The following is a 22,193-nucleotide window of genomic DNA, read 5'->3' as shown; positions in this document are numbered from 1 at the left end:
TACGAAATTTTATGTAGTTAAATTTTGTAGCAGAACACGTTTTCGTTGGAGACAGCGGTCTTAGAGTTATTCAAGAAAAACGAGCCTGAAGGTCAGTTTTGTACGTTTTTCTTGCATAATTCGAAAACTAGTGCTTCTAGCGAAAACAAAATTTAAACACATTGAATTTCATACAAAAAGTTCCGGTTAATTTTTTTTGTAGAACTAGAAGTTCGCATGTATTGAGCGAGAGAATATGAAAATGATGCGTGTGGTATCTGAAGGCATTATGGATTGCATAAAACCCACAGGTAGGGGCAGCCAAAACACCTTATACAGAGTATGTTGATCTTTAGGGTCTCAAAAGTATTGTATAGCTAAGATCTGCTTAGAGGGAGTTCATATGCCATGACATTTGAAAAGGAATAAATCGATTACTGCCCTCAGCTGAGTTCCGACGTCCAATTGAAACTTTAGTCCTGGATGACGTGGTAAGGCCTAAACCCAAAGCTCCTGGCCTGCGTTGTTCCACTGTGCACTTCGCCTCGACCAGACACTCTCCTCTAAACAACGTGTTGGCCGCGTAAGTGGGTCAGAGGAAGAGGAAGCGCGGGTGCGGTGCCGCGTCGCCGGCTCACCTTTATGATGTCCTTGGTGTTGGCTCCGTAGCGCTTGCCGAAGCGGAACTTGAGGGTGGGGCAGTGCCCGGTGTACCTGAAACAAAAAACAATCTCTGTGCCTCAGTGCGTTCTGCACGCAGGGGAGTGACCCAAACACACACACACACACACACACACACACACACACACACACACACACACACACACACACACAGTTTCAGTTGTGAACAAAGCGAAAGAGTAATAGCTTTGGAAATAATGTCCAGGGGTCGACAAAAATATGGGAACACCAAAAACACATTACCATACCTAATACGTTAAAGAAAAACCGTTGGCATTCAAAACAGATTCCAGTCTGTTTCCGCTGGATGGGTGCATACAGGTCCTGTATGGCTTTCAAGGGAATCTTATACCCTTCTTCGTACAAAATAGTGGCACATTTAGGTAACGACGATGACGACCACGCACCATTTTCTCTAGAGCAGACCACAAAGGCTCAATGATATTGAGATTTGGTGACTGGTGGCCAAGGGAGTGCGACAGTCCATGCTCGCGCTCATGAAGTCCACGACGATGCGAGTTGCATAAACGGGACGTGGGGACTAGCCCGGTATTCACCTAGGGGGATGCGGAAAACCGCCTAAAAACCACATCCAGGCTGGCTGGCACACCGGCTCTCGTCGTTAATCCGCCGGGTGGATTCGAGCCGGGTCCGGCGCGCCTACTCGAGTCCAGGAAGCAGCGCGTAAGCGCTCTCGGCTATCCTGGCGGGTTCTATGAAGTATCACCATTGGGGAACAAAACATTTTACCATGGGATGGACTTTATCAGCCACAATGGCCACAGAATCCTTTGCAATAATGCGACCTTGCAGAGAAACCACGACGCTCATGGACTACCACCACATTGTTACCCAAATAATCACCGAACCCGCCACGCTCGTGGGCCGTAAACTTTCACAGAAGTTGGAAACAGTGTGGAGCAGTGGAACAAAGTCATTTGGTCGGATGAATCTTGTTTCAGAGTACAGGTTTTATGGCTTTGGCACCACGTTTTCCAGTTACAGGCATTTTTTTAATTCAGCTCGCCCTGCAATTCCCAGCTTGTGGAGCTAACACTTCGGCTACCTTGGTTATGGAAGCAACCACTTTACAAGCACCAGAAACTTGCTCACGTTTGACTTCACTTAGCCCCAACATAATGCACTCAGAACTACATGGAACACTGTTGTGACTAATACTGACAGTTGCAACGTATTTTCACAGGCGCCCTTCGTGGTGAAATACAACAGCATTCATTTATCTCAGTGCTTCGATATTTTTTCCAACATCGTACTCCCTTTGGGCTCGTTCGCCAGTTTTATACTTTTTCTTGTGTTCGAGCTTTACTCGTACCTCTCCAACAACCGCGTGAGCCCCCCTGCTCCGCGGTTTACAAAGGTCGTTCCTACTAACTTACATTTTTGACGTTAACTATTCGCTTTGCCTTTTCGCTAAATGAGGTCTTTTCTCTGTCAACTAGAGGAGGAGTAAGGGGGGGGGGGTGTTCACAGTATGAACTACTGGCCTTCCGAGCATTACTGAAGTTACAAGTATGTGTGGTCAGTACGTGCGTAATACCATGTGTGGCACCATCGATTGCTTTTGGAAACTCTCAGACGTACAGGAAACTTAAGCCCTGCGGTTATCGAAGCGTTGTAACAATGGCTCTATTTCACGGTCAATTACCCGCGGCAATAGGCACAGGCACACACGCCTGCCCTGCTCCGATTGTGATGCGTGGAAGACGACGCATTGTGTGTGTGTGTGTGTGTGTGTGTGTGTGTGTGTGTGTGTGTGTATACTTGCTACGGATGAGTGCCTTTCTTATGCGGCCTCATCCTGTCGAAGGCGTAGTAAAAAATTTGCGAACTCTATAATGTGGCAAAACAAAGCTGTCCTGTATGGTAACACAATTCAAGTTAATAGAATGCTTTTAGATTCTAAAATACACAGTCGTGCAAGGACTGGCTGACGCTGTCTAAAATGATAAATGGGAAGAATATTCATTTGCCCTTACATTTTTTAGTCCCAAGGCTTTTTTTTGCGCCCAGCATAACGCATCTCATGTGATTTACGAAAATGAACCCCCTACAGCCGTCCTCATGATGTCATTCATTGTATGGCTACTAGTTTCGGCTCTTTAGTGCACTATCTTCAGGCCTTAGCTAATGTTGAGGGGCTAACACCATCCGTGTACTTGATACGTCAATGGCCAACATCTATAACTGGTTTTCGTCGACTACCTGTAACCGAAATGATGATTCTGCAACCGTCAACGATCAATAAGTTGATGGAGACACAACGTCGCACTTACAGGTAATCTGCAGAAGTCAGATTTAGATGTTGGCCACTGATGCATCGTGTTTACGCATGGTGTTAACCTCGCAGCATTAGCGCTTAGATGGTGCACTGAAGCACCAAAATTTGTAGCCATACAATGAATGACATAAGGACGGCTGTAGGTGTGTCATTTTGTTACACAAGTGAACGGCCGAAATCTCCCAGACTTCCAATGCCAAGGATGGGCATACAAATACTTAATGTGATTGAGGTTGTCTAGGATGGTAGCTTTACATGCAACAGAGCTTAGCTTTGTAGATCTAAAATTTCGTTAAACAAATACTGGAACTGAAATGCAGCAGGAAGGACTCCTGCGACGTCGCAAATACAATGAGACTAAATTTTGCAATTTATTATTTCATAATGCATATCTTGGGTGTCACGTCTTTCGCAAGTACAATAAATTTCGCCTGGGCGTGTTTCAGTTTATTTCAGAGCATACTCTTGTCATGTAAGTGAATTGTAAGTACAATTTAAAGTTTTACGGAGATTAGAAAATAAGATTACTTTTGGTTTTGCAGAACAGAATTTTTTCGTCTTCTTATATCGCTCCCACGTTCACTGCAGCATATACTGGCTAAAGAGTAGAGAAACGTCATCTCGTTCATTCGAATAGTGTCTACTGTCGTTTAAAACTTACTTTGTCAACCTACTCATTACGGGGAAAAAGCCGTTACTTCATTACTGATTTTAGCTCTGTCGTGCTCCTTGCTAACAATCTGGCACGAACGTTAAAAACGATCATGAAAGAGTAACTGTGAAGACAAAACATTTTCTTTGAATGTGACAAGTATGCTGAATTTATGCAATGAGTGGATTCTAGGCCTGACAGTGCATGTATCATTGTCCGTAATGAGGATGTGTCAGTCGGCTGATACTACAGTAGCAATACATCTGAAAATAAATTAGATCAGTGTGAAAATAACATATCTCTAGTAAGAAAGAAATCAATGGCAAGCAAAGCAGCTTATTAGTTATGACAGATTGGTTACTGGAAACAATCACTACAGGAAGAGGAGCAGCATCACTAGGAGTTACGACAACGTCAAGACGTAAATTTTCCAGTGACGCAATAAATCACGAGTCTATGGAACAACAGAGACGTAATGACTACTAATGGAAGGCGACGTCTGTGAATATCACTGAGGAAACAAGGCTGGGCGTGCGGTGGGGTACTGTCCTGGGACGTTTCACGTTGGTTGGTTGTTGGAGTTACAGGTAGTAAACTGCGATGTCACCAGTACTTTTATCTTATATGTATCTAACTAGGAACAATTCTCAGAAGAAGGATATAAAGGCAAATCCTGGGAAGGCTAATTGTACGTAAGATACAATAAGACAGAGATAAAATCCAGGAGAAGTAAGAGGGGAGTGGGAGGGGGTAACGTGGGCGAGACGCTCTGCCCAGAACGCCGCTGGATGTCCCCAAAGCCAGGTATGCAGTGGGAGATGTACAATCTGTAGCCCAGCAGCACCACCTCACTGACCGCTCTTTCAAGAAAACGAGCAGGATGGACAAGATGACAAAAAGTTTCGGAAATATAAAATATAAAAAACGGCAAAGAATAAAGAGAATATAAGGGTAGGAAGGGTAGGGGCCGGGCCGGACCAAGGAGTTGGCATGTTTATTCCCTGAGATCCAACATCTTCAGGAGTCTAAACAAAAACGACTGGTCATCCAGTTCGATGAAGGTCAGAAAGAAGATCTTCGACAGTTGTGACTAATGGGTAACTAGGATAGCACTGATCTACAGCCTGAAGGCTGCTCAGGGAGTCGTTGCAGATTAGAAGTATCTTGTGGTGCAAGAACGAGCATGGCTAAGGGCTCGTTTGATGGTCGCCAATTCAGCAGTGAAGACACTGCACCTTTTATTTGTGTATGTAAACTGGTTCGTCCATCGAACATTGATCTGTCAGTGAATGTCACTCCTGAACCCAAAACTGCACTGAGGGTAGCCAGGAACATGAGGCAAAACACCATGGGTTTTGTTTTGCTTTGCTTTAGGGCGCAGAAAATAACTGGAGTCATATGCACCCAAGTCAAAAGTATAGAACACGAAGACATCTAAAAACAGGCACGTGGAAAAAGGGGCTAAAAAAGAATATACTGAAACGGACGCCCAAAACTAAAAATTAAATTGTAAAGTAAAACGCGGTCGACAGCCCGCTAACACGACCGATAACTCAGACAGCAGACCCAAGCGAGAACGCAAACGGTTAAAACATGGGCATTCCATCAGAAAGTGGCGGAGAGTTGAAACTTGGGCGCAATGTGTACAAATTGGTGGGGTAGCACCATTTATCAAATGACGCTGGCTAATAAGGCAGAAAACACCATGTGGTCAACTGTATCTTTCAGTCCAAAGGGTAAATCGAGAGATCCCAGATTTAGGTACACACTTGGAGGCATACGTAATTGCTCCCTGACAATAGGTGGCAGTGGGGGGAAATTTTATTTCAGAGCAGCTACACTATAGTCGAACTGCAATTTTAACCCCAGTTCTGGGTCCTTATCGGAGGTAGCTCTCCCTACTAGGAGAAAGGACCGTACTTTGGATGCTTAGGGGAGCTGCGAATGTGTATAATATAACCGAGTAGCTGTTATTGGCAACTGATCTGTGGCGGAGGGAACACCGGCCTCTGCAGGCTGTTCACAGGGCTAATTGCATGTCTGACCCCCACATTGGAGAATCGGGTCCAGTGACCACAATATTGAGGGGCCATGCCAAACCATACGCCAGACTTCCCTAGTCAAGATGGGACAGGATCAAGACTTTGTAGAGCTGCAGAAGGGCTGCAGAAGGGCTGTGCAGCCTGAACCCCAGGTCTTGTTAATGAGGCAGCAAAGTGTATTAATATGTAGCAACTTTGCTTAAGCTGGCGAAGATGGGGGAAGTCATGTCAACTGGGAACTGAAGAACAGTCCCAAACAACGATTAGTCTACCACACTGAGTAATTGGTCGTCGAGGTAAAGTTCTGGTTGTGGATGAACAATATGATGGCTACAGAAGTGCATTACTCAACTGTTGGTGGCTGAGAACAAACCTCATGGGTTACAGTCCATGACTGCACCTCTTGAATAGCGCCCTGCAGTCGGAGTGTGTGTGTGTGTGTGTGTGTGTGTGTGTGTGTGTGTGTGTGTGTGTGTGTGTGTGCGCGCGCGCGCGCGCGCGGAGCAATACTAAAAGCAAAAGTCGTCAGCATACAAGAAAGGTGATACTAAAGACCCCACAATTGCTGCTGGACAGTTGATGGCAACTAGAAAGAGACAGACTTAATAAAGAGCCCTGCAGAAACCTATTCTCTTGGTTAAGGGGCGGGCATGGGAAGCACGAACTTTAACTTGGAAAGTATGAAGCAACAAGAGTTTCCGGACAAAAATCTGAAGTGGTCCCCAGAAACCAAACTCATGTAAGGTAGCGAGAACATAGTGTCCCCTGTGATATCATAGGACTTTTCTAGATCGAAGAGGACAGCAATAATGTGTTTATGTCAATCAAAAGCTCTCCAGTTGCAGACTCCAGGCAAAACAAATTATCAATAGCCTTGGCGAATATTGTCCTGGGACAGAGCCAGAAGACCCTGAAATTAAGGAGCCAACAAAGCTCCGCTGGCTCACCATGTGTTCGAGAAACTTACAGAGAACATTGTTGTTGTTGTGGTCTTCAGTCCTGAGACTGGTTTGATGCAGCTCTCCATGCTACTCTATCCTGTGCAAGCTTCATCTCCCAGTACCTACTGCAACCTACATCCTTCTGAATCTGCTTAGTATATTCATCTCTTGGTCTCCCTCTACGATTTTTACCCTCCACGGTGCCCTCCAATGCTAAATTTGTGATCCCTCGATGCCTCAAAACATGTCCTACCAACCGATCTTCTCTTCTAGTCAAGTTGTGCCACAAACTTCTCTTCTCCCCAATCCTATTCAATACCTCCTCATTAGTTACGTGATCTACCCACCTTATCTTCAGCATTCTTCTGTAGCACCACATTTCGAAAGCTTCTATTCTCTTCTTGTCCAAACTAGTTATCGTCCATGTTTCACTTCCATACATGGCTACACTCCATACAAATACTTTCAGAAACGACTTCCTGACAAATCTATACTCGATGTTAACAAATTTCTCTTCTTCAGAAATGCTTTCCTCGCCATTGCAAGTCTACATTTTGTATCCTTTCTACTTCGACGATCATCAGTTATTTTGCCCCCCAAATAGCAGAACTCCTTTACTACTTTAAGTGTCTCATTTCCTAATCTAATACCCTCAACATCACCCGACTTAATTCGACTACATTCCATTATCCTCGTCTTGCTTTTGTTGATGTTCATCTTATATCCTCCTTTCAAGACACTGTCCATTCCGTTCAACTGCTCTTCCAAGTCCTTTGCTGTCTCTGACAGAATTACAATGTCATCGGCGAACCTCAAAGTTTTTACTTCTCCATGAATTTTAATACCTACTCCGAATTTTTCTTTTGTTTCCTTTACTGCTTGCTCAATATACACATTGAATAACATCGGGGAAAGGCTACAACCCTGTCTCACTCCTTTCCCAACCACTGCTTCCCTTTCATGCCCCTCGACTCATAACTGCCATCTGGTTTCTGTAGAAACTGTAAATAGCCTTTCGCTCCCTGTATTTTACCCCTGCCACTTTCAGAATTTGAAAGAGAGTATTCCAGTTAACATTGTCAAAAGCTTTCTCTAAGTCTACAAATGCTAGAAACGTAGGTTTGCCTTTTCTTAATTTTTCTTCTAAGATAAGTGGTAAGGCCAGTATTGCCTCACGTGTTCCAACATTTCTACGGAATCCAAACTGATCTTCCCTGAGGTCGGCTTGTACCAGTTTTTCCATACGTCTGTAAAGAATTCGCGTTAGTATTTTGCAGCTGTGACTTATTAAACTGATAGTTCGGTAATTTTCACATCTGTCAACACCTGCTTTCTTTGGGATTGGAATTATTATATTCTTCTTGAAGTCTGAGGGTATTTCGCCTGTCTCATACATCGTGCTAACCAGATGGTAGAGTTTTGCCATGACTGGCTCTCCCGAGGCCATCAGTAGTTCTAATGGAATGTTGTCTACTCTCGGGGCCTTGTTTCGACTCAGATTTTTCAGTGCTCTGTCAAACTCTTCACGCAGTATCTTATCTCCCTTTACGTCTTCATCTACATCTTCTTCCATTTCCGTAATATTGTCCTCAAGTACATCGCTCTTGTATAAACCCTCTATATACTCCTTCCACCTTTCTGCCTTCCCTTCTTTGCTTAGAACTGGGTTTCCATCTGAGCTCTTGATATTCATACAAGTGGTTCTCTTCTCTCCAAAGGTCTCTCTAATTTTCCTGTAGGCAGTATCTATCTTACCCCTAGTGAGACAAGCCTCTACATCCTTACATTTGTCCTCTAGCCATCCCTGCTTAGCCATTTTGCACTTCCTGTCGATCTCATTTTTGAGACGTTTGTATTCCTTTTTGCCTGCTTCATTTACTGCATTTTTATATTTTCTCCTTTCATCAATTAAATTCAATATTTCTATTCTACCCATTCTTCTTCTACCGTATTTCTTTCCCCCATTCCTGTCAATTGTTCCCTTATGCTCTCCCTGAAACTCTGTACAACCTCTGGTTCATTCAGTTTATCCAGGTCCCATCTCCTTAAATTCCCACCTTTTTGCAGTTTCTTCAGTTTCAATCTGCAGTTCATAACCAATAGATTGTGGTCAGAATCCACATCTGTCCCTGGAAATGTCTTACAATTTAAAACCTGGTTCCTAAACCTCTGTCTTACCATTATATAATCTATCTGATACCTTTTAGTATCTCCAGGATTCTTCCAGGTATACAACCTTCTTTTATGATTCTTGAACCAAGTGTTAGCTATGATTAAGTTATGCTCTGTGCAAAATTCTACAAGGCGGCTTCCTCTCTCATTCCTCCCCCCCCCCCCCCCCCCCCAATCCATATTCACCTACTATGTTTCCTTCTCTCCCTTTTCCTACTGACGAATTCCAGTCACCCATGACTATTAAATTTTCGTCTCCCTTCACTACCTGAATAATTTATTTTATCTCGTCATACATCTCATCTATTTCTTCATCGTCTGCAGAGCTAGTTGGCATATAAACTTGTACTACTGTAGTAGGCGTGGGCTTCATGTCTATCTTGGCCACAATAATGCGTTCACTATGCTGTTTGTAGTAGCTAACCCGCACTCCTATTTTTTTATTCGTTATTAAACCTACTCCTGCATTACCCCTATTTGATTTTGTATTTATAACCCTGTATTCACCTGACCAAAAGTCTTGTTCCTCCTGCCACCGAACTTCACTAATTCCCACTATATCTAACTTTAACCTATCCATTTCCCTTTTTAAATTTTCTAACCTACCTGCCCGATTAAGGGATCTGACATTCCACGCTCCGATCCGTAGAATGCCAGTTTTCTTTCTCCTGATAACGACGTCCTCTTGAGTAGTCCCCGCCCGGAGATCCGAATGGGGGACTATTTTACCTCCGGAATATTTTACCCAAGAGGACGCCATCATCATTTAATCATACAGTAAAGCTGCATGCAGAGAACATTGGTGAGACTAAATGGGCGATAGCTGTCAATCTCTAGAGGATACTTGGCTGGTTTCAGTACCAGGATGATGGTGCTTTCTGGTCACTGAAATGGGAACTCACTCTTGCTCCAGAATATGGTTGATGATGGTGAAGAGATGACTGACAGTCCACTGACAGTTGTTTGAGCATTTGGGTATGGATGCCGTCTGACACTGGGGCTGTTTCAGGGCAAAGTGCTGAAGGGTTCCCATTCTCAGAATAGAGCATTATAGGGTTCGAGGTGACCTGTAGTGGAAGATAAGTGCAATCTGCTGTTTTCAAACACAAAAGGCAGGTTGATAATGGTCAGATCAGAGCAAAATGTTTGACTATGCCATCTGAGTACTGCCAAGTACATCTGCAAGGGACTGGTATTTGCAGGAGCATCTGATCTTCACGTAAAAACCTATGAAGAAGGCATATGTGGTCAAATGGTTGAAACCAACCATTCCCAGCATTTTTGCTTCTGACGTCTTTTTAAGTGGTGGACCAGGGCACAAAGTCCATTAAGGCAATGACGTGCTCGATTGATGGATGCCACTTATGGCGTTTAAGAGCCCGCCTGCAATCTCTAACCAAGGAATATGGGATCCCTAAGTGGGCTGCTGACAGAATGGCTACTGTTTGACTCTGGCAGTCATATCAATGCTTCTATGTAGCAGGGAGCTCAGAACGCCAGTGCAGTTGAAAGGAACCCCGTCAACATTGTTGACAGCCCATCCAGATGGGTGCCTAGGGCAGTGATGATGAGGGAAGGCCAAAGATCGGGAGGTGGTCACTACCACGCAGGTCATTGTGAACCCTCCAGTGGATGGTTGGCAGAAGAGTAGGTCTGCAAATAGAAAAAGCAATGGCCAAGTAAGTTCCATGTTCCACACTGATACGTGTGAAGGTCTCAGTATATAACTGACAGAGGTCGAGACCTGCCTGCAAGTTTTCAATGTCTCTACCATGGCCAGTGATCATAGTTCCACCCCATAAAGATTTACGGCCATTAAAGTCTCCCAAAATTAGAAGATGTGGGGGGAGGGGCTGAGAAACCAATAAACACAATATGTTCTGAGGTTCTCTGCCATCCAGAGGGAGATAAATATTTCAGATGATAAAATTCTTGAATGCTCTTACCTGAACAGCCACAGCCTCCAAAGTTGTATGAAGAGGCTCAAGTTAGCTACATACAGCCCAAACATATGCGCAATCTCCACCCAACGCCAGATCATAATCGACATGATTCTTAAAATACCTTGGTAGCCATGAAGAGCAGGGGTCTTGTTGCTGGAAACCAAGTTTCCTAAGGGAAAATACAGAAAGCAGGGCAGGAGCTTAAGAGGTTTCTTAGCTCAGTCTCATGGTGGAAAAAACCGCTAAAATTCCACTGGAGGACCGTGCTGTCTGTATAATGCGAGGTTGTGAAGGGAGTAGATTATGTCCCGGAGTCAGGGTGATTTTATCGACACTCACAGGATCTGAGAAACGTTTTATGGTGCGACATGGAGCCTCAGGTATCACCAGGTTCATAGTCAAGGCCACAGAGGCAGAACATGTGAGATCCAATTGTGTGGGGGCCAAAGAAACTTTATATTGCAAGACGTCTTTTCATCTTTCTTCTCCTTAGTGAGTCTGGACGACATTCCTGAATTAGTTCCACAGACTGAAGAATGTGAAGCTGTATGACCAGCAGCTTGTGGCTCCTTCAGCCACTGGCTTGTATCCAATTTCACTTCAGCAAAAACCTTGAGTATTCCAAGAGACCCCCTTCCTGCTGTGAGAAGCTGGATGAGGATGATGGATCTCTGCTGGAGGATGGGGTTCCACGTGCCTGGCGAGCTGGGATCTATTGCTACAAAAGTGAGTGTGGGGTAAGCAGCAGGAGGAGAGCCCCTAACCATCAGAAGGGGAAGGCATGATCTAGTAGCCTTTAAGGCTCGCTGCAGGATGTATAATGTGGAAGAGTACCATAGCCAGAGAGGGCGACATCATAGCTGTAGTGTATGACATTGTCATGCATGCAGGATGTAGACACTTTTTCTTGGCCCCTTGATACGTCTGTCCAGAGGCTTATATTGCTGTCTTTTTTCTCTCTGAAATGGTGATCTTCACAGTTGATGGAGACGGGAGGAGCAGCACAAGGAACATTCACTTGCAATGGTCATGCACAATCTCTATAGACGGGGCTTATCCCATCATCTTGTCATAAGCCATCAAGACCTGTGGTTGGGCAAGGGACACTTAATCAAAACTGAGCTACTCTTAATTTTGGAGATGGCTGCAACGTCTCCGAACTCGTCTTTTACAGTTTCTATTAAGAGTAAAGGCTTTATGGGCAAAAACTCCCTTTTGTCCTAGTACAAACCAGGTATGGGGGGAGGGGGGCAATATTTTTCTGCTTGTTGCTTAGTGCTACATTACTTCCATGGCATAGGCAAGGAAGGAAACATTTTGAGGCTGTATCTCTCTGCATTAAACTTGTTCTTTACTTTTGAAGAGAGTGCTTGGGCTGCATGATCGCCAGTGGGAGAAAACTTCATTTGCGTGATATGGAAGTCATCCATCACGGTGCCATCCATCCTAAGTGGGGCTCTCCCAATACCAGCAGCAGCTGCATAGCCAGTAATTCATTGCTTGGAGTCTCTCTGCCCCAGTCACGATGGACACATGCTCCTTAGCATACACGTGACGGTTTCAGCTCACGCACTAGCAGTGCAATTGCTGCATGGTAAGGGACTTTACGGTTCTCTCTCTCTCTCTCTCTCTCTCTCTCTCTCTCTCTCTCTCTCTCTCTCGCCCCGCCCCGCCCCGCCCCAAAGGGATGGCTAATTTGGAAAAGTGGTCTCAGGTCAAACCCAACAATGCAGGCCATTTATTTATTAATGTAAAATTGTAGAGAGCAACTGAAGTGAAATTGAAAACTAGGGTCCTCAGTCATTTAGCAGGTCCAAGAAGGCCCTGCACCAGGAAGATCATTCGATGGAAAGGTAGAGGGGGAAATGGATATTTGAAGGGGAGACTTGCAGCACAGAAAGGAAAGTAGTGCTGCAAAGGCTGGGTGAGGCCCATGGGAGCCAAGCAAGTACTTACAAAAGAGTTGTAAGGCTCCTGGTGGTGGTGGTGGTGGCAGGCATTTCAGGAAAGTAACTCCTGGTGAGTCTGGAGAGGATGTGGCGCTGGGTGCTGGCACAGCGCTGCTCAGAGTGTAAAGCCACCGATGATACCCAGAGAATTTTTCTGGTTGTCACACGCCCAAGAAAAAAAAAATTATTGTGTGTGTGTGTGTGTGTGTGTGTGTGTGTGTGTGTGTGTGTGTGTGTGTGTGTAAGACTTCCAGTGAACTGGATATTGGAACTTTGAGCACAGCAATTCGACAGTTATCTCAGTGTAGCGATAGTGAGTAGTCATACCAGGTTCTTTTCGAATTGTTAAGTATTAACTGAGTGCTAGGGCATGAGTACCTCTAGGTGAAGTCGCTCAAAATTCTTAAGTGAAGTGGAATCTAGATTTACGGTAAAACTGATTCATAGTTTTAACGGGGTTAGAAGAGATTATTCTAGCTGTAACAAATTCAGCGGTAGAGTGTGCTTTTGTGAATTCACTGCTTCGTTTTTTGTAAACAATCTGTTATACAATTAGTACTATGTAACAAGACTGGAGGTTCAGTTTGAAGCAGCAATAAATACAGAAATAGCAACCAGGTAACTGTTACAATAGCAGTTCCATTCAAAAGTAACGTCGACAACATGAGACGGCATGCAACATAAGTGTAACTGACATTGGTATGTTTTGATGGGATGACATGAATAAACTCTTCATTATTAAATTATTAATTTGTGTTTGTTCAAATGGTTCTGAGCACTATGGGATTTAACATCTGAGGTCATCAGTCCCCTAGAACTACTTAAACCTAACTAACCACACATCCATGCCCGAGGCAGGGGTCGAACCTGCGACCGTAGCGGTCGCGCGGTTCCAGACTGTAGCGCCTAGAACCGCTTGGCCACAATTTGTGTTTGTCATGATGCATAATTTATGATCGCAAATTAAGTTATGTTAGGGATAACACCACAAATTGGTTTCGAGATCTCATATCGTCAAAACGGAGTGCGACCTCAATGTTGAATTAAAACAATTTTGGTCCAGGAGCCCAATAATTAGGTCTGTTCGACCTTTAAACTCTTACATGGTCTGAGATCAGGCCGGCGTGAACTACGGCCAGTTATAGTGAGTTATATATGCCCACATTAGTACGAAAGTACATGTTGGTGAAATATTGTTTATTAAAATTAATTACTGTTTTGACAGATTAGTTTGTTGAATTTAGAATCCAAATATGCAGTTCTTTTCTGCATTAGCATTGACACTTTATTTGTATTTATTTTGAATTTTCTTCTTTTATTTATTTGTGATTTAATTAGTGTAGCTTTTTTAACATTATTGAAACTGAAGTTTTAGGTTACATTTAGATTCGAATGGGTCGTTATAAGATACGATTTGTCGGTATTCCTCAGACCTTCAAAAAATGTGTGTGAAATCTTATGGGACTTAACTGATAAGGTCATCAGTCCCTAAGCTTACACACTACTTAACCTAAATTAACCTAAGGACGAACACACACCCCATGCCCGAGGGAGGACTCGAACCTCCGCGGGGACCAGCCGCACAGTCTATGGCTGCAGCGCCTAGACCGCTCGGCTAATCCCGAGCGGCCCTCAGACCTTCAGCGACGCATTTAAGTTAGTTTGTAAGGAGCAATTTATTACTATCAAATTACTAGCTGTATCCGGCCATACTTTGCCGTGGTTCCATGTGCTTAAATGAAAAAGAAAGAAACGAGAAAGCACACAGACAATATATACCCTAAGTGATCAAAAGTATTCGAACAACCTGGCTGAAAATGACTTACAAGTTCGTGGTGCCATACATTGCTAATTCTGGAATTCAATATGGTATTGGCCCTCCCTTAACCTTGATGACAGCTTCCACTCTCGCAGGTATACGTTCAATCAGGCGCTGGAAGGTTTCTTGGGGAATGGCAGTCCATTCTTCACGGAGTGCTGCACTGAGGAGAGGTATCGATGTCGCTCGGCGAGGCCTGACACGAAGTCGGCGTTCCAAAACATCCCAAAGGTGTTCTATAGGATTCAGGTCAGGACACTGTGCAGGCCAGTGCATTACAGGGATGTTACTGTCGTGTAACCACTCCGCCACAGGCAGTGCATTATGAACAGGTGCTCGATCGTGTTGAAAGATGCAATCGCCATCCCCGAATTGCACTTCAACAGAGGGAAGCGAGAAGGTGCTTGAAATCCAGAATGAGATTTTCACTCTGCAGCGGAATGTGCGCTGAAATGTAACTTCCTGGCAGATTAAAACTGTGTGCCGGACCGAGACTCGAACTTGGGACCTTTGCCTTTCGCGGGTAAGTGCTCTACCAAGTGAGCTACCTAAGCACGACTCACGCCCCGTCCTCACAGCTTTATTTCTGCCAGTATCTCGTCTCCTACCTTCCACACTTTACAAAAGCTCTCCTACGAATCTTGCAGAACTAGCACTCCTGAAAGAATGGATATTGTGGAGGAGAGGTTCGCAGGCCAGCTTCTGTAAAGTTTGGAAGGTAGGAGACAAAATACCAGCAGAAGTAAAGCTGTGAGGACGGGGCGCGAGTCGTGCTTGGGTAGCCCAATTGGTAGAGCACTTGGCCGCAAAAAGCAAAGGTCTCAAGTTAGAGTCTCCGTACGGCAGACAGTTTCAATCTGCCAGGAAGTTTCAGGTGCTTGAAATATTAATGTAGGCCTGTGCTGTGATAGTGCCACGCAAAACATGGGGTGCAAGCCCTCTCCATGAAAAACACGACCACACCATAACACCACCGCCTCCGAATTTTACTGTTTGCACTACACACGCTGGTATATGACATTCACCGGGCATTCGCAGTACCCACACCCTGCCATCGGATCGCCACATTGTGCACAGTGATTCGTCACTCCACACAACGTTTTTCCACTGTACAATCGTCCAGTGTTTACGCTCCTTATATCAAGCAAGGCGTCGTATATATGGGAATTGTATATATGTCCTAATCTCCTTTCCTCGCCTGTCCCTGTTCATCTCCCCCTTTCTTTGCACATCACCTACTCCTCTTTCTCTGTCCATCTCCTCCTCCCTCGCTCAGTTCATCACCTCGTGCCCCCTTCCTTCCCGTTTTCTATGTCCATTTCCTCCCACTCCTCTGTCCTTCAAGTCTTCGCTCCTCTCTCTCACCTTGAGCCTTGTTTACTGTTACTGCAAATCCATATTCTGTAGTAGTATTTTAATCATTAACCAATAAGCCATAAATGAGCTTTCCCGTCAGCTAACAACGTTGCAGTATTGTATGTGTGTCTAAACGTTTATTCAGTAACGTCATGTTCAGTAATAAGTAAAAACATGGCGTAAATCTGAAAGGTACATTGAGATTTTTGGTGAAAATGTTTTCCCTTTATAAATATATATTAAAGATGTTAGTACCTAAAAACATGCTCGTATTAGTATTCATCGTTTCAGCAGTCTTTCAAAATTTAAGAACAGTCGCTCAAGAACTTTCGGAGATACAGGTTTTTGGACAAAGGAACTGTTGCGTTTTCATTTATATACAGTAGATTTGCTTTATTATTTTTCCCCCGTTTTTAATTTGATAATTTCTTTAACTGTTTAGATAATGTTTCCATTATAGAACTTCTTTACGCTCCGTTGCTCAGACTATTTCGTAAGAAGTTAGATTAGCTTCCATTTTATTATCTTTATTTTGACTTGAACTTTTAATAGATTTGATTCTATAAATTACCAGATTTATTGTTGATTTATTATTATTTCTTTTCCTTTAGCTCTAGCTAGTTTTGCTTGATGTTTAGCTAAATACATGCTTGTACATGCTAGTGATTAGTAGTTTGAAGCGACAGCAGAAAGTAGGTGGAAGTATCGTCACCTACGTTCTACGTAAAAGTTTAGGCAGCACGTTACTCATTGAGAAATCACATCTGAGCGTTGTTTGTTTGTTTGTGAGGAGATCGCTTCGTGCTTCGTGTAAAAATAAATGCCTACCAACCTGCGTCGTGAATTCGGCAGTGGGAGACGCGTGACCAGTTTCGCGATGTTGCTCCATGTGAATATCTCATGTGAATAGGCAATCTGTGGATCCCGAAGGGCCACACTCAACTCCAAGCAGGATCTCAAAGGGTCCACGCGACTAGGGCCGGGGAGGACAGAAATATTGCTCACTCTCCAGGCCGCGCGGGTTTATACAACCATGCCACACATATTTGCAAATGGGTTTGTTTGCAACAAGAGGAGTGACACTGCGATGAGGTCTGGAGCACCACAGCATGATGAACACTGCTACAGCTCCCTTGATGAGGCACCGTGTAGACAGTGGTGGGCCCAACGACAACACTGGGCAAAGGAGCAGCACCAGTCGCCTTTTCAAGCGAGTCTCGGTTCAGTGTACAGAATCACGAGAGATATCCACATGTGAAGACCCTGAGAAGAATGAACGTTGCTAGATCGCTTTCTTCATTATTTTACGAGCGCTGCCTCCGGCGTGACGATATGGGGTGCCATTCGGTTCACCACAGAATTAGCTGTTGTCCAAAGTTACCGGCTGTGCGATCCACAGGTATTTTGTGGTCGTGTCCTATCCTCGACTCCTCCATGACTTATCTTTCAACATGATAGCGCAAGACCACATGGTGGTCGTGCTGTTTTGCCCTAACTCGATACAGAGTGCAGTACACTGTTGCCTTGACCAGCAAGACCTCCAGAGCGCTCACACAGTGCAGAAATCTGGTCAAGTGTTGTCGAGGGACCGTCTCGTCACCAGTCGCCAGTTGCCAGCTACCGTGACTGATTAACTGTAAAAGTTGAAGCAACATGATATGACGTAAACGCGTCTGTCATCCAAGCTCAGTTTGAGTCGAAGCCCAGCCGGGTCAGAGCCGTTGTCGCTGCGAATTGTGGCAGCGCTGTTTGCTAAATTTCACACCATGCAAATCCATGATTCACCGACAACTTTAACTATGGCATTTTGCTACTACACATGTACAATTAACAGAATTTTGTGTTTACTATCTTCCCTAGTGTTGGAGCTTTAATGGCTGATATTGCAGCAGGTGAAACTCTGAAGGTAAAAGGGTAAAATACAGGGAGCGAAAGGCTATTTACAATTTGTACAGTAACCAGATGGCAGTTAGAAGAGTCGAAGGGCATGAAAGGGAAGCAGTGGTTGGGAAGGGAGCGAGACAGGATTGTAGCCTCTCCCCGATGTTATTCAATCTGTATATTGAGCAAGCAGTAAAGGAAACAAAAGAAAAATTCGGAGTAGGGATTAAAATCCATGGAGAAGAAATAAAAACTTTGAGGTTCACCAATGACATTTTAACTCTGTCAGAGACAGCAAAGAACTTGGAAGAGCAGTTGAACGGAGTGGACAGTGTCTTTAAAGGAGGGTATAAGATGAACAACAACAAAAGCAAAACGAGGATAATGGAATGTAGTCGAATTAAGTCGGGTGATGCTGAGGGAATTAGATTAGGAAATGAGACAGTAGTAAAGGAGTTTTGCTATTTGGGGAGCAAAATAACTGATGACGGTCGAATTAAAGAGGATATAAAATGTAAATTGGCAATGGGAAGGAAAGCATTTCTGGAGAAGAGAGATTTGTTGACATCGAGTATAGATTTAAGTGTCAGGAAGTCGTTTCTGAAAGTATTTGTATGGAGTGTAGCCACGTATGGAAGTGAAACATGGACGATAAATAGTTTAGACAAGAAGAGAATAGAAGCTTTCGAAATGTGGTACTACATAAGAATGCTGAAGATTAGATGGGTAGATCACATAACTAATGAGGAGGTATTGAATAGAATGGAGGAGGAGTAGTTTGTGGCACAACTTGACTAGAAGAAGGGATCGGTTGGTAGGGCATATTCTGAGGCATCAAGGGAACACCAATTTAGTATTGGAGGGCAGCGTGGAGAGTAAAAATCCTAGAGGGAGACCAAGAGATGAATACACTAAACAGATTCAGAAGGATGTAGGTTGCAGTAGGTACTGACAGATGAAGAACCTCAAACAGGATAGAGTTGCCTGGAGAGCTGCATCAAACCAGTCTCTGGACTGAAGACCACAACAACAACAACAGTGCAGCAGCAGGAAAAGTTCCTCTATTACTATACGGCAGTACTCATGTTTGTTGCGCTATTTCCGCTGCTGAAAAATCAATGTGAGGATTCCTGAAGGTCATTATTTACGGCTTCGAAGGTGGCGGCGGACAGAGAGCATGCGATGGACGCGACTGCAGGCGGGCCGTCGATAGCCGTGCCGATATCTGCCGGTGTGGATATATATTGGTGGCGCGCACGAGAGCCACCCGCACGGATCCCTAGTCATGTGCCGATACGGGGAGACTGTCGCCTGGGAGGTGGAATTTACTACGGCAGAATGTGGCCAACCTCTGCTTTTCAACTTTCAATACCTCCTTTACACACACGCCATCTGTTCTGCGACGTTTCTTTAAGATGAGGTGCTAGATCGGGAGGGGGCAATATATGCTGGATGCATGCACACGTGAAAGCTGTCGGACATGTAGCGTTCAAATACAATTGACCTTCCACACTGACTTTTTTCCTTCCATCAAATGAGCGTTCTTTGTGGTAAAACAATATAACCACCGAAGGCTGCCAAATTGTTTATACAAGATCTTGATTGTAAAATAGTATATAATGTACTACATCTTTATCGTACTCCTCATGCCACCTCACGGTCTGCGGCAGAGGGTACATCTGGTACCAATAACTGATTTTCCATACCCTGTTCCACTAGCGAATGGCGCGTGGGAAGACTGATTGTAGGTAAGCCTCTGTACTGGATCTAATTTCTCGAATTTTCTCGTCGTGGTCATTACGCGAGATGTATGTGGGAAGTAGTAATAAGTTGTCCAACTCTTCCCGGAAATTGCTTTCTCGAAATTTCGATAGTAGATCTCTCTGTGATGCACAAAGCCTCTAACGACTGACAACTCAGTTTGTAGAGCATTTCGGTAACGATCTCGCGCCGACTAAACGACCTAGTACACTGCTGGCCATTAAAATTGATACACCAAGAAGATTACGTGCTACAGACGCGAAATTTAACCGACAAGAAGAAGATGCCGTGATATGCAAATTATCAGCTTTTCAGAGCATTCACACGAGGTTGGCACTGGTGGTGACACCTACAATGTGCTAACGCGAGGAAAGTTTCCAACCGATTTCTCATACACGAACAGTAGTTGATCGGTGTTGCCTGGTGAAACGTTGTTGTGATGCCTCGTGTAAGGAGGAGAAGTGCGTACTATCACGTTTCCGACTTTGATAAAGGTCGGATTGTAGCCTATCGCGATTGCTGTTTATCGTATTGCGACACTGCTGATCGCGTTGGTCGAGATCCAATGATGTTAGCAGAATATGGAAACGGTGGGTTCAGGAGGGTAATACGGAACGCCGTGCTGGATCCCAACGGCTTCGTATCACTAGCAGTCGAGATGACAGGCATCTTATCCGCATGGCTGTAACGGATCGTGCAGCCACGTCTCGATCCCTGAGCCAACAGATGGGGACTTTTGCAAGACAACAACCATATGCACGAACAGTTCGATGACGTTTGCAGCAGCATGGACTATCAGCCCGGAGACCATGGCTGCGGTTACGCTTGACGCTGCATCACAGACAGGAGCGCCTGCGATGGTGTACTCAACGACGAACCTGGGTGCACGAATGGCAAAACGTCATTTTCTCGGATGAATCCAGGTTCTGTTTACAGCATCATGACGGTCGCATCCGTGTTTGGCGACATCGCGGTGAACGCACATTGGAAGAGTGTATTCGTCATCGCCATACTAGTGTATCACCCGGCATGAAGGTATGGGGTGCCACTGGTTACACGTCTCTGTCACCTCTTGTTCGCATTGACGGCACTTTGAAGAGTGGACGTTACATTTCAGATGTGTTACGACCCTTGGATCTACACTTCATCCGATCCCTGCGAAACCCTACGTTTCAGCAGGATAATGCACGACCGCATGTTGCAGGCCCTGTACGAGCCTTTCTGGATACAGAAAATGTTCGACTGCTGCCCTGGCCAGCACATTCTGCAGATCTCTCACCAATTGAAAACGTCTGGTCAATGGTGGCCGAGCAACTACGCTTGATGAACTGTGGTATTGTGTTGAAGCTGCGTGGGCAGCTGTACCTGTACACGCCATCCAAGCCTGATCAATGGCCAGGCGTATCAATGCCCTTATTACAGCCAGAGGTGGCTGTTCTGGTCCAAAATGGTCCAAATGGCTCTGAGCACTATGGGACTCAACTGCTGAGGTCATTAGTCCCCTAGAACTTAGAACTAGTTAAACCTAACCAACCTAATGACATCACAAACATCCATACCCGAGGCAGGATTCTAACCTGCGACCGTAGCGGTCTTGCGGTTCCTGACTGCAGCGCCTTTAACCGCACGGCCACTTCGGCCGGCGGCTGTTCTGGGTACTGATTTCTCAGGATCTGTGCACTGAAATTGCGTGAAAATGTAATCACATGTCAGTTCTAGTATAATATATTTGTCCAATGAATACCCGTTTATCATCTTCATTTCTTGTTGGTGTAGCAATTTTAATGGCCAGTAGTGTATTTTAAGTAATGAAGATTCTATGTCTACAGTCTTATAGCTACTTAAACTTAGTGTAACTGATAATGAACAGCCAAAATTAATACACGTTGAAAGGTGGTCGCTTTGTTGCGAGCTCATTTCATACATCGCCGAAGTCGGGTGATGTTGGCACTCGAGTTGTTAGATATGTTATAGTTCTAGAGTTCTCTATACAATATTCGAATAGTTCTGCAGAATTTCGCGACGCAAACGACAGTTTTCAGGAAAATTTGGTCCTGTAAAAATTTGTCAATTTGCGTAAAAACTTGTGGTAATTTTGAATAGCTCCCAAGAGTGCGACAGTCAACTGCAATGACTTTTTTTGTTTGTTAGATAGTTTGAGAGATTATCGCAACAACGAGGGATCTACTTTCGCTACAGCTCCAAAGTTTTACAACAGTTTTGAACATAGTTCTGGATAGTATCCCACCAGTTCTGACGAAAATAAGTTAAATCCTTACTCTAAAACTGTAAACTTTCTCCTCTAGTAGCAGGATGGTCGAACCCTCAACTGGTTATCCGTATGTGGAAGAATTACCTAGTGTTTAGTCGTCTAATTTAAGTCAGTCATTTAAAGTAAAACTGTGGTAGAGGTGGAGAGTTTGCGGCATTTTTGATGACCATGGCAACGAACATGTAATTTGCAATACGAATCACTCTAGAATCTAAGGGGCAAGGGAGATACTGGGGCAAGAATTCCCAGTCAGGGCGATTGAGAAAATTATGTTGAAAGGTGGCAAAATACACTTTGACCACTCTGTTAGATTAACATTCATATTTTGGGTCATGATCTCCCTGTTCCCCAATACTACTGAGCCGTGCATGGCTCGTGTTTATCCCATTAATTGTTTGGGATCTTCTATTACGGTAGTGCCGCCTCGTTTTCTTATTCCATTTACT

The 22,193-nt window shown here is 44.4% G+C and overlaps 1 protein-coding gene across 1 annotated transcript in view; it reads right to left on the bottom strand.

Moving 5' to 3' along the window:
- The window catches only part of LOC124789432 (protein FAM166B-like), a 297,284-nt gene that overhangs the window by 43,460 nt on the left and 231,631 nt on the right, over nt 1-22,193 (bottom strand). The window contains exon 2 of the mRNA XM_047256776.1: nt 618-693. Within this exon, the coding sequence (XP_047112732.1) occupies nt 618-693 (76 nt within the window). The remainder of the gene's footprint in view (nt 1-617; nt 694-22,193) is intronic.

The sequence above is a fragment of the Schistocerca piceifrons genome, chromosome 3 (assembly GCF_021461385.2).
Source record: "Schistocerca piceifrons isolate TAMUIC-IGC-003096 chromosome 3, iqSchPice1.1, whole genome shotgun sequence".
Taxonomy (NCBI): domain Eukaryota; kingdom Metazoa; phylum Arthropoda; class Insecta; order Orthoptera; family Acrididae; genus Schistocerca; species Schistocerca piceifrons.
This window is presented reverse-complemented; position numbering and strand designations above follow the sequence as displayed.